Source organism: Nothoprocta perdicaria, unplaced genomic scaffold (assembly GCF_003342845.1).
Source record: "Nothoprocta perdicaria isolate Ctin4 unplaced genomic scaffold, notPer1 scaffold_419, whole genome shotgun sequence".
Lineage (NCBI taxonomy): Eukaryota > Metazoa > Chordata > Aves > Tinamiformes > Tinamidae > Nothoprocta > Nothoprocta perdicaria.
Genome location: NW_020455665.1, coordinates 262,949 through 274,392, shown reverse-complemented (window position 1 = coordinate 274,392; position 11,444 = coordinate 262,949). Strand labels below are relative to the sequence as shown.

General features: G+C 72.1%; 4 protein-coding genes across 4 annotated transcripts in view; 1 reads left to right on the top strand and 3 right to left on the bottom strand.

Moving 5' to 3' along the window:
* The window catches only part of MUC1 (mucin 1, cell surface associated), a 4,655-nt gene extending 4,562 nt beyond the window's left edge, over positions 1–93 (bottom strand). The window contains exon 1 of the mRNA XM_026045966.1: positions 12–93. Coding sequence (XP_025901751.1) covers positions 12–93 — 82 coding nt within the window. The remainder of the gene's footprint in view (positions 1–11) is intronic.
* Positions 94–241: 148 nt separating this feature from the next.
* On the bottom strand, positions 242–5,722 carry THBS3 (thrombospondin 3). Its single transcript, XM_026045931.1, has 21 exons — positions 5,632–5,722; positions 4,884–5,090; positions 4,538–4,794; positions 4,345–4,447; positions 4,234–4,260; positions 4,043–4,125; positions 3,864–3,915; positions 3,645–3,793; positions 3,434–3,574; positions 3,281–3,358; positions 3,049–3,201; positions 2,861–2,971; positions 2,675–2,782; positions 2,429–2,588; positions 2,234–2,352; positions 2,008–2,060; positions 1,684–1,877; positions 1,431–1,609; positions 1,303–1,351; positions 506–702; positions 242–418 (listed from the first exon to the last, which is right to left on the bottom strand). The coding sequence occupies exons 1-21, from the start codon at positions 5,720–5,722 to the stop codon at positions 242–244; spliced, it is 2,688 nt and encodes an 895-aa protein (XP_025901716.1).
* Positions 5,723–7,052: 1,330 nt separating this feature from the next.
* Positions 7,053–9,600, top strand: MTX1 (metaxin 1). The gene is made up of 8 exons (XM_026045965.1): positions 7,053–7,142; positions 7,297–7,366; positions 7,976–8,055; positions 8,481–8,573; positions 8,648–8,830; positions 8,994–9,070; positions 9,154–9,308; positions 9,374–9,600. Exons 1-8 carry the CDS (start codon positions 7,062–7,064, stop codon positions 9,598–9,600), a joined length of 966 nt encoding a protein of 321 aa, XP_025901750.1. The 5' UTR covers positions 7,053–7,061.
* Positions 9,601–10,084: 484 nt separating this feature from the next.
* LOC112952984 (glucosylceramidase-like) overlaps positions 10,085–11,444 on the bottom strand; it is a 2,596-nt gene continuing 1,236 nt past the window's right edge. Inside the window, exons 2-7 of the mRNA XM_026045964.1 lie at positions 11,317–11,383; positions 10,997–11,234; positions 10,703–10,927; positions 10,458–10,621; positions 10,258–10,383; positions 10,085–10,193 (exon numbers count right to left, since the gene is read on the bottom strand). Of these exons, the coding sequence (XP_025901749.1) occupies positions 10,085–10,193; positions 10,258–10,383; positions 10,458–10,621; positions 10,703–10,927; positions 10,997–11,234; positions 11,317–11,383 (929 nt within the window). The remainder of the gene's footprint in view (positions 10,194–10,257; positions 10,384–10,457; positions 10,622–10,702; positions 10,928–10,996; positions 11,235–11,316; positions 11,384–11,444) is intronic.

The window sequence follows — 11,444 nt, the reverse complement described above, 5'->3', positions numbered from 1 at the left end:
GGGGCAGGCGCCATGGGCCCGGGCCCGGGGGGCCCGGGGGGGGCCGGGGGCCCGCCGGGGGGGGCGGCGGCGCCGCTCCGGGTCCCTTTGCATGTGAAAGGCGCGCGCGGCGCCGCGCCGCGTTGCCAGGGCGACGGGAACAATGGCGCGGGGCCGGGGCGGGAGGGGGGGGCTGCTCCCTCCGCCGCCTTAAAGGGGCAACGCGCGGCGGCCCCGCGCGCGCCGTCGAGGGTCGGCGGGCTCACCTGATGTAGCCCACCTGGGGCCGGTGCGCCAGCTGCCAGCGGTAGGACGTCTTGTCCCGCCAGCCCACGTTGCGCGGGTCCTTCCAGAGCAGCCGCACGTGGCCCGGCGTGTGGCCCGTGTGCCACAGCGCGTTGCGCAGGTGCTCCCCGGGGCCCGTCGACGACTTCACCGCCTGCGGGGGGCACAGCGGGGCGCTGGGGGCGGCCGCGGGCGCCCCCCACCACCACCCCGTCCCGGGGACCCCCCCGTGGCYGCTCACCTTGAGCTGCAGCCCCGGCTGGGCCACGGCGCGGAACGGGGTGGCCTGCCAGTACGTCTGCTCCGTCTGCTTCCACATGACCACGTAGAAGCTGGCGCTGTCCTGGTAGCTGAAGATGAAGCCGGCGTAGTCATCGTCGGTGACCGTGTTGACATGGAAGGTGCCCTCGAAGTCCACGCCGTTGAAGGCCGTGTAGCCTGCGTGGGGCGGGAGGACGGAGCTTGGGGTGCATCCATGTCACCATCATCACCTTCATCATCACCACCACCTTCATCATCATCACCATAAATACCACCTGCAGCACTGTCACCATCATCACCTTCATCATCAGCACCACTATCACCCTCATCATCACCACCACCTTCATCATCATCACCATAATGAAGGTGGAGGAGCACCACTATCCAGCACCACTATCACCATCATCACCATCAATACCACCTGCACCCCCATCGTCATCATCACCACCATCTTTATCAGCAGCAGCATCACCACCACCAGCACCACTATCGCCATCATCACCATCAATACCACCAGCACCATTATCACAGAATCACAGAACGGTTAAGGTTGGAAGGGACCTCTAGAGTCCGTTATTATCATCATCATTATCCATTAACATCATTATTATCCATTATCATCATTATTATCCATTATTATCACCATGACCACCAGCTTCATCACCACCACCACCTATCGCCACCACCATCAATCAACATTGTCACCGCCACCATCAGCACCACCTTCACCACCATGACCACCATCACCACCACCACGACCCCGCAGAGCCCCCTTACCCACAGCCAGGCCCGGGTCGCTGTTCATGGTCTGCACAATCTCCATGCCCTGCAAGGTGGGGAGACACCCGTGTTGCCGCTGGTGGCAGCGGTGGCCCCGCCAGCCGCCCCGCCGCCGCGGCACCCACCTGGTTGAGCACCACCCAGTTGGGGTCGATCTGCGCGTCGCCCTCGGGGTCCAGGATCACCGTCTGGTAGGCGCGGAAGTCGGTGAGCGTCACCTCGGCGCTCTCGGGACAGGCGTCCAGCGGGTCGGCCACGGTGTCGTTGTCGAAGTCCTCCTCGCAGACGTCGCCCACGCCGTTGCCTGCGCCGGAYGGTTAGCGGGGACCCCCCTGGCCGCTCCCGGTTACCGGGAGCTCCGTCCCACCTGGTGCTCACCGTCCGAGTCCTTCTGGTTGGGGTTGGGGATGAGGCGGCAGTTGTCGGGGCCGGGCGCCGCGTAGTCGGGGACGCCGTCGTTGTCGTCGTCGTTGTCGCACTCGTCGCCCAGCCCGTCGTTGTCCGAGTCCAGCTGGGAGCTGTTGGGGATCTCGGCGCAGTTGTCCTTAGTGTCCTGGTGCCCGTCCCCGTCGCTGTGGGCAGCGAGGACACGGTGAGGACGGGACCTCCGAGCTGGGACCTCCTGAAGAGCCCACGTCCTGGCGGGGCCCACGCGGGGACCCCTCGTCCGTCCCCGTCACAGCAAGACGCGGCGGCTCCCACCTGTCCTCGTTGGTGTCACAGGTGTCTCCCACCAGGTCACTGTCCACATCTGTCTGGAAGACACCGGGGCCCGAGGTCAGCTCCCCTGCAGAGAAGCACCTGGGGGTCCCGGGGGACAAGGAGGTGACCAGGAGCCGGCAAGGCCACCCACGAGGCCGGGGGCAGCGGAGGGAGGGGACGCTGCCCACGGGGGGGTCCCTGCGTGGGGGCAGCCCCACGGCCGCACCTGCGTGGGGTTGCTGGTCTCGGGGCAGCTGTCGCAGGCGTCGCCCACGCCGTCCTCGTCACGATCCGTCTGCAGCGGGTTGGGCACCTTGGGGCAGTTGTCCAGCGTGTTGGGGATCCCTGCGAGCGGCGCCGGGGGCGTCAGCGGGCAGCGCGGCCCCGCGCCGGCGCGGGGGGGACCACGGTGGCCGCTCACCGTCCCCGTCGATGTCGTTGTCGCAGGCATCRCCCTCGCCGTTGCTGTCTGTGTCGCGCTGGTCGTTGTTGGGCACGTTGGGACAGTTGTCGCAGGCGTCCCCGAAGGAGTCGGTGTCCGAGTTCTGCTGGTCTTTGTTGGGGAAGAGCCGGCAGTTGTCCTGCAAATGGCACAGGGACAGGCCCATGTCCCCACCGCGCACACAGTSCCCCTCGGGCCGGCCACATCCCAGGGCATCACAGCCACCTCCACGTTCTTGATGCCGTCGCCGTCGGCGTCATCGTCGCACTGGTCCCCGATGCCGTCGTTGTCGGCGTCCTCCTGGCCCGAGTTGGGCGTCAGGCGGCAGTTGTCCTGGGGACACAGAGGCCGCTGCAGGAGGGGAGCCGGGAGCGGAGCGGGGCCGGGCGCCCGCGCGCCGCCGCGTCCCACCTGCTTGCAGTGCTTGTTGTTGTCGATGCAGGGCAGCGGCTCGTCGGGGTAGCCGTCCAGGTCCGTGTCTCGCCCGCACACGTTGCCGTTGCCGGCCCAGCCCACGTTGCACTGCGGGGCGGGCAGGCGGAGGGCGCTGAGCGGGGCCGGTCCGGCAGCCCCGCGGCCCCGCCGGTGGCGCTGCTCACCGCGCAGGAGATCTCGCCGTTGCGCTCGAAGGCGCAGAAGCCGTTGACGTCGCAGGGGCTGGCGGAGGGGCTGCTGCAGGAGCGCTGCAGGACGCAGCCGGCCGTCTGGTTCCCCACAAAGCCCGACTTGCAGGGGCCACACTTGTAGGAGCCCTGCGGGACACGGGGGACACTTTTGGGGCTGGGGGCCCCACGGCGAGGCCGCCCCGGAGCGGGGGGCGGCTCTACCCACCAGGGTGTTGGTGCAGATGGAGTTGGGGTCGCAGCCGCCGTTGTTGCCGTCGTTGCACTCGTCGACGTCGGTGCAAACCTGCGGGCAGCGAGCGTGACGGCCACGGGGGTGCTGGCGCCCGCGGGGAACGCGCGCCGGGAGCGCGGCGCCCACCTGCTTGCTGGCCCGCGCGTAGTCGGCCCCCACGCCGGACACGGTGTTGCCGCGGTAGCCACGGGGACAAGGCTCGCAGTGGAAGCCTGGCGCCGTGTTGATGCACTTGGAGCCGGGGAAGCAGGGGTCGGCGTGGGCGCACTGCGGAGGCGAGAGCTGCAGCGGGGGGCGCGGGGCCGGCGGTCGCACGGCGGGCACCCGCGCCGCTCACCTCGTCGGTGTCGGCGCAGTGGGTCCCGTTGCCCTCCAGCCCCGGCGGGCAGGGCCCGCAGCGGTACCCGGGGTACTCATAGGTCTCCATGCAGTCCACGCCRCTGAAGCAGGGGTTGGGGTTGCAGCGCGAGCGGTGCTCGTGGAACCCTGCGGGCAGCGGGGCCGGTGACGGGGGCTGCGGCGGGAGCRGGCGCCGCGCGGCCCGCCCGGCACTCACCGCAGACCTGGCACTCCATGATGGTGTTGCGGATCAGCGACATCTCCTTGACCTGCGGGGGACCAGGCACGACGCCACGGTGTGGGCCCCATCGCCCGCGCCTCTGCACGGGCGCAGGAGGCCCTGCCGAGCCTTGGGCCAGGCTCTGGGGTTAACCCTGGCCCCGGAGATGCTCTCACCTGGTCTCTAATGTCCTCCCGCAGCTCGGTCAGCACCCGGTTGAAGAGCGTCAGCTGGGTGACCAGCGCCTTGGTCTGCTCGCCTGGCGCGGGCGCAAAGCAGGATGTGGGTGCTCATGGGGACAGGTCGCAAAGGGCGCCCAGCTCCGTGGCTCCCCGAGCGGAGCCGCAACGGGGCAGCAGGGACTCACCCAGCACCGAGGCCAGCACGCTCGTCACTGCGAGGAGAGAGCCCGTGGCAGCCGTCACTGCCGCTGCTCCGCGGCGCGCCAGCAGCGTGCCCGGCACCAAGGCGCCCTTACCTGCGCTGTGAAGGGACTCGTCCCCTTGGAAGGGACACTCGCTCAGCGCCCCGACTCGGCTCAGGGACCCCCCCAGGATCAGCTTCATGGACTCCACRAAGCCCTGCAGCGCCGCGGGAGATGCCGTTGGGGCCGGGCACGCCGTTTCACCGCCCACCATCCCCACCAGCGCCGCTCCCGCCGCAGCTCTCACCTGCATCCTCTGATAGGCCTTCTGCCCCGTGCGCACCTCCAGGGACTCCACCTCGGCCAACGGGATCTCGGAGAGCTCGGGCAGCGCCACGCTGGAGTCCACCTGCTTGCAGTCCACGTAGAGCTCCATGCTGAGCATGTCCCCGCGCAGCCCGCTCAGGCGCACCAGCACCGTGTGGCTCTGCCCGTCGGCCACGTGCGCGTGCTGCAGGTTGACCGCGTGCAGCTTGTTGTCTTCCCGCAGGTACCGCACCAGCACTGCGCACGAGGAGGAAGAGGATGGGGCTAGGAAGGCTCCTCCGTGGGATGGGTGGCGCAGAGCAGCCGGGACAGTGCTTGGCACCCACCTTTGTTGATCTTGCCCACGATCGTCACCTCCAGCCACCTCGTGTTGTCCTTCTTGGAGTAGAGGCCGAAGAGCGTGCCGCCTTGCTTGGGGGGCAGGCGGAAGGTGGAGAGCAGGAAGATGTCGTTGACGGACAGCAGCTCCATGCGGATCTTGTGCGCGACGCTGCCCATCTGCCGGGCCTCGCTCACCATGAGCAGGTCGATGACTGCCGGGGCAGAGCACGGGGGTCCTGTCCTGACCCGCGGCCGCCCCGCGAGGGTCGCGGCCCCGGGGGGGCCCACGGTGCCTTCCCGGTTCCGCCCCCGCGCGGTGGCGCTCCAGGACCGGCAGCGCGGCGGTCGCCCCGCCGGGACAGGAGCCGCGGAACCTCCGCCAGCGGCGGCACCGGCGCCCCGCGCTCCGCAGCCGCCGACGGGGCGGCCGGCGGCAAAAGCAGCCCGAACTCCAGCGGCGAGAGTCGTGGGGGAGCCTGGGGGCAGCGTCCCGGCCCCGGGCGCCCCGCCAGGAGCCTCCGAGCCCCGGGCGCGCTGCCCGCCCGAGCCCCAGCGCCCCGCAGCGCGCGGGGCCGGCCGCTCCGGGGGCTCCGAGCACGGACACGCGTGTTCGCCGGGCGGCTGCCAGGGATCGCAGCGGGAGCGCGGCCGCGCGGGGCGGGGGGTCCCCGCGCTGCCGCCGCCTCCGGGAGCGGAGCTGGCGCCGCATCCCGCTGCGCCCCGTCGAGGCGCCGCGGCGCGGGGCCGTCTTACCTTGCAGGCCGGGGCGGGCGGCGCCAACGGCGCCCGGCAGCAGCAGCAGCAAGGGCAGCAGCAGCAGCGCCGGGCCCCCCGGTGCCCCCATGCCGCCGGTGCCGCCGGTGCGGAGCGGAGAGCGGCGGGGCGGGGTGGCGCCGGCGGGGAGGGGCCGGCGCTGCCGCCGAGGAGGAAACAAAGAGCCGTCAATCACGGCGGCGCATCCCGGGCACGACGGCGGGGCCCCCCCCGGCCCCGCGCCGGCTGCGGGCCCCCCCCGGCGCTGCGCGGCTCCGGCTCACCGAAATTGGCTCTGGCAGCAGCCGGTTCACGGCGGGGTCAGGCCGTCTGGAGCAGCCCCGGGCACGCGGTGGCATCCGGCGGGAGCTCGGGCACCGCGCGGGGGTCCCGGGGCCGCGCCGAGCGGCGCGGGATGCTCTGCCCGCCGTCTCCGGGATGCACCGCTCCCGCCGCAAGCGGAGCCCCCGCACAGGCCTCGCTGCGGAGCGCCCCGTGGGCCCGAGCCAACGGGAGCCGGGGCAGGAACGGGCTCTGGGGAAGGGGGTCCCAACCGCGAGCAAAGCCGCGGATCATCCGCGCCCGGGGAGAGGCAGCTCGGGGCTCGCGGGCGGCCGGAGGGGCCCGGGAAAGGCCGGCGGGAAAGGCCGGCGGGCGGCGGGGCAGCTCGGCGCTGAACGGCGGCCAAGGCCCGCGGGCTGCCGAGCCCTGTTGACGCTCTGTTTCCATCGGCTCCATAACAACGGGGCGAGCCGGACCCCGGCGGCCCGGCTCCAGCTGCGCGCCGCTCCAGCGGCGGGGCCCGGCTCCCGCAGCCGCGGCGCGGCGCCAGGCGCGGCGGGGAGGAGAATTCCTCGCGGGGCGCTCCCGCCTCGCGGACGGCGGGGATTTTTTCCAGCCCGCGCCCGCCCCTGTTTTTCTCGCCATGGCAACGCGCCCCCGGCGCCGCGCCGGCAGCATCTGCGGCCGGGCGAGGCCGCCGCGCTAATCCCCGCTGGCGGCCGCGGGGCCCCGACGGGGGCAGACGGGACGGGACGGGATGGGATGGGACGGGACGAGGTGCACGCGGGGGGCCCGGCGGGAGCTGCGGCCGCTGCAGCCCCCAGGGTTGCAGGGAGAGCCTGGTGCCGGTGCCGCCCCGACGGCCAGGGGCTCCCGGCGCTGCCTCGACGGCCGAAGTGTCGCGGGGCACGGGGCGATCCTGGTGCCACCCAGGCAGGTGCTGGTGCCACCCCCGACGGCTGGGAGGTCCCGGTGCCGCCCGCCACGGCCAAGGTGCCGCAGGAGCAGGGGGGATTCGGGTGCCGGTGGCGCCCCGACGAACGGGCGGGCGCCGGTAGCRGAGCCACGCGAGCGCCGGTCCCGCCTCCCTCGGGGGGCGGTGCCGGTGCCGGTCCCGCCCCACCGTGTGGTTCCGGGTCGGGCGGAAGATGGCGGCGCCCATGGAGCTGTTCTGCTGGGCCGGCGGCTGGGGGCTGCCCTCGGTGGATCCCGACTGCCTGGCCGTGCTGGTGAGCGCGGCGGCGGCAGCGGGGCCGGCCCGGCCCGGCCCATCCCGCCCCGGCGCTTCCCAGCGCCTCCCGTCCCGTCCCGTCCCGTCCCGCGTGTGCCCGGCTGTCCCGCCCCGTCCCGCCCCGCCCCGTCCAGCGCTCTCCTCTCGTGCAGACGTACGCGCGGTTCACGGGGGCGCCGCTCAAGGTCCACCGCCTCGCCAACCCCTGGAGGAGCCCGTCCGGTAAGGACCTGCGCCCGCCCGCCCCCACGTAGGGCGCTCCGTCCCTTTGTATGCGCCCTCTGYGCTCTCACGGGCACCTTTGTCCTCTCGTATGCACCCCACACCGTCAMGGACACCTCCGTCCGGTCGTGCATCCCATCATAGACACCAGCATCCCATCAGACACGTGTCCCGTCCTGTCCAGGACATCTCCGCCTCRTCACACGTGCCCTGAGCCCGGTGCGCGTCCGTGTCCCACGGCACGTGCCGTTGTGCACATCGTCCCTGTCCTGTCGTGGACCCCTTTGTCCCATTGCCCGCGCCCCCCGTCCTGTCATAGCCGCCTTCATCCCGCCGTGGCTGCCTTCATCCCGTTGCACGGGACCCTCATTCTGCCGTGGACATCGTCATCCTGATGTATGTCCGGCTCACCCTGGGGTGCCCCCTTTGTCCCATCTCCCCCCCATCCCATCTCCCCTTCATTCCTGGACACCGTGATCCCGTCACACACACCTGGTCCCATTGCCCACCCTCCTCCCCGCGCCGTTACCCCCCCGGGGACCGCGACATCCCCCTTGGGCCCACACTGGCATGAGGGGGTGACAAACATGGTCCCCGCTCCTTCCGCAGGCAGCCTGCCCGCCCTGAAGACGCGGGACGAAGGCGTCATCTCCAAAGCCCAGCAGATCATAACCCACCTCAGGAAGCAGGTAGGGCTGGGCCGGGAGCGCCCGYGGGGCCAGGAAGGCACCGCGGAGGGGACAGGACCCCGGGGACCCACAGGGCACCCCGGGGCTGCGTGCAGGCCCGCGGTGCTGGCAGTGYGTGGCGCAGAGCCCACCCTCTCCATGGGGAGCCCCGGCTCCGGAGCATCCCRGAGGCCACAGAAGGCTCCTCGGAGCTGCGGAGGCTCCGCTGCAAAGCGGCCTCTCYGGTGCCAGCTTTCCGCGGGCAGCGCGGAGCCACGCGGGCCGCCGGGCACAGCGGCTCCCTTGTGCGGCCGCGGGCGCACGGCCAAGGCGCCGGCTCCCCGGGGAGCCGCGGCGGCGCCTTCCCGAAGGTGCCGGCAGGCTGCGGTCGGCTCACAGGGCCGGGCTCTGTTCCCGATCGCGCCCCGGTGCCCTTCGCTCCGCAGAAATACAACGCCGACTACGACCTCTCGGCTCAGCAGGGCGCCGACACGCTGGCCTTCGTGTCGCTGCTGGAGGAGAAGCTGCTGCCCGTGCTGGTGAGTCCCCCCTGGCACCTCCCCGCCGTCCTCCGCGTCCCCCCCAGCCTCGTCACCGCTCGGGCCCTCCGCAGATCCACACGTTCTGGGTGGACGCCAAGAACTACGTGGAGCACACGCGGAAATGGTACGCGGAGACCATCCCCTTCCCGCTCAACTTCTTCCTGCCCAACTGCATGCACAAGCGGCACCTGGAGCGGCTGCAGCTGCTCTGGGGCGACGGCTACATGGAGGACGAGGAGAAGCTGGAGAAGGAGGTGACAGCAGAGCAGGATGGGGGATGTGCGAGGCCGGAGCCTCCCAAATGGAGCCCTCCGGCATCACGGTGGGGGTGACACCTTCACTCGTTGGGGGTGACACCTTCACCCGCGGGGAGGTGTCAGGCGCAGGGCGGGTGACGGCGCTGTCGCTCCCTGGCAGCTCTACCGCGATGCCCGCGAGTGCCTGACGCTCCTGTCCCAGCGCCTCGGCTCCCAAAAGTTCTTCTTTGGCGACTCGTACGTCACCCTGTTGGGGCCGCGCCGGGGCCGGGGGGCTGCGGGGGGAGGCCCACGGCCCACGGCCTCCGCCTCGCCGCCAGGCCGGCCTCGCTGGACGCCCTGGTCTTCAGCCGCCTGGCGCCGCTGCTCAAGGCCAAGCTGCCCAACGGGAAGCTGCAGCAGCACCTCAAGTCCCTGCAGAACCTGTGCAACCACTGCGCCGCCATCCTCAGCCTCTACTTCCCCTGGGACGGAGGTGAGCGGCGGGCACCCGGCGGCGCCCGGCCCCCGGCGCCGCTCACGGCGCCCTGTCCCCGCCAGGCGACCCGCCGGCCGGCGGCCCCAGGACGGACGGCGGCGGCAGCGACGCAGAAGACGAGCCCCACAAGCGGCGCAAGCAGCTGCTCTCGGTGCTGGTGGGGCTGGGGGCCATGGTGCTCTACGCCTTCCTCAGCGGCATCGTCTCGGTGCAGCGGGGCGCCCCGGGAGCGCCGGCGCGCCCGCCCGCCGCGCTGCCCGAGGACGACGACGACGAGGAGGAGGAGTGAGGAAGGGCGGCGCCGCGGCCCCGCAGGCCCCCCGGGAGCYGCCGCCGCCGCGTGCCAATAAACGCCGTTGCTTTGCACCGCGCTCAGCGCCTGCTGCGGCCGCCCGTCCCCTCGCCGCGGTGGGACGGGGCCCGGCGGCACGGCCGCGGTCTCCCTGCGGCGCTTTTACGAGCCGCCGGGCGGAAAACGCGGTGTCTGGCCAGGGCGGCTGGCGCGCCGGGCGCGCACAGCGCGCGCTTGTTCGGCCCCGCTCCCGCCGGGGCGCCCGCAGCCTCACGTCAGCCCGGAGGTATGCGCCCCTTCCCCCCCTCCGCGGCCRGCGCGGGGCCCAGGCGTCCGGGGAGGCAGCGGAGGCGCAGGCGGGGCTGGAGGAAGCCCGTTTATTTTAGGAACGCGGCCCCGCACGCGGCGGCCGGCGCGGCCCGCGCGGGTCCCCCCGTGGCGGGGTTGGGGGGCTGCCCCCCGGCCTCCTCGTGTGGCCCCTCTAGACCTGCTGCTTCCACAGGTAGGTCTGAATGGAGTCTCCCGGCGCCAGCGCCTCAATGAAGCCGGCGTGGGGGTCAGAGATGCCGAAGGGCACCTCGGTGGGGGACCTATAGGGAGGAGAGGGTGAGGGGCGCCGCGGCGGCGGCGGGACCCCGCGACGGCGGCACCCACCTGTTGAGGACCACAAGGACCACGGCGCCGTCGGGGCGCAGGAAGGCGGCGTGCTCCAGGTTGCAGCCGTGGCACCGCTTGGTGACGCTCAGCCCCACGCGCTGCGAGCCCTCGGGGATGAACTTGCTGCAGGGACAAGTGGGGTGTCACCCTCCCACCCCCCGCCAGCCCCAAGTGCCCCCCGTGCCCAGGGCACCCACCTGAAGTGCCCCAGGTGGTAGAACATGGGCTGCTTGTAGAAGACGTCCTTGTGGCGGTCCACGATGACGGGGCTGTCCACGTAGTTCTTGCTCCAGTTGGGGCCGCCCTCCAGGTCCAGCGCCAGGTTCCAGTCGGTCCAGCCGGTCACGTAGTTGTTGAGGTTCTGCGGGGYGGGGAGGGGGGTCCTCAGCGGCGCCCCGCGAGGGAGCTGCGCCCCACGGCCAGGATGGCGCCGGGGCCCTACCGTGAGGATGCTGTGGCTGTACTTGCTGCCGCGCTCCCAGCCGCCCAGCACCACGCGCGGCTCCCAGAAGTAGGAGCCCGCGGAGGCCTCGGTGGACAGCAAGAAGTAGCCGGGGAAGAGGTGGTGGGTGATGGAGAGCGTGAGGTCGATGGGGGCCAGGAAGTCCAGGTACCAGTGGATGCCGATGCCGCTCACGTAGCCGGCAGCCACRGGGTCGCGGAGCACCTGGGCAAGGAGAGGGGGCGTCACGGGCTGCCCCGGCCCCRCAGGGCCACCGGGGCCACCGGCACGCACCACCTGCGCCCAGTAGGGCAGCATGACGCGCTGGTCGTCCAGGATGATGAGGCGGACGCCGCGGTGGGAGCTGTTGGCCAGCGCGGGGCCCAGGTCGCGGGCGATGAAGTCCCGCTGGTGCTCGGGCGAGAAGCCCAGGCACTGGAAGGGGTAGAAGACGATCTCGCCAGCCGTGGGCTCGTTGCCCGCCGTCACTGCCCAGAAGGTCACRTTGTGCTTGGCGTATTCGTCCAGAAATCTAGATGGGGTGCAGGATGAGCGACGCGGGGTGCCTGGGCTCCACGCCGTGCCCGCCGCCCCCCGYGGCGGCCGCCCCTCACCGGATGAAGTAGTTGGCCCAGGTCTTGTGGTACTTGTCGCCGGGGGTGCCCTTGAGCGTGCCGCGGCCTGTCATGGCCCCGTTGGTCTTCATCCACACCGGCGACGTCCAGGGGCTGGCGTAGAGCGA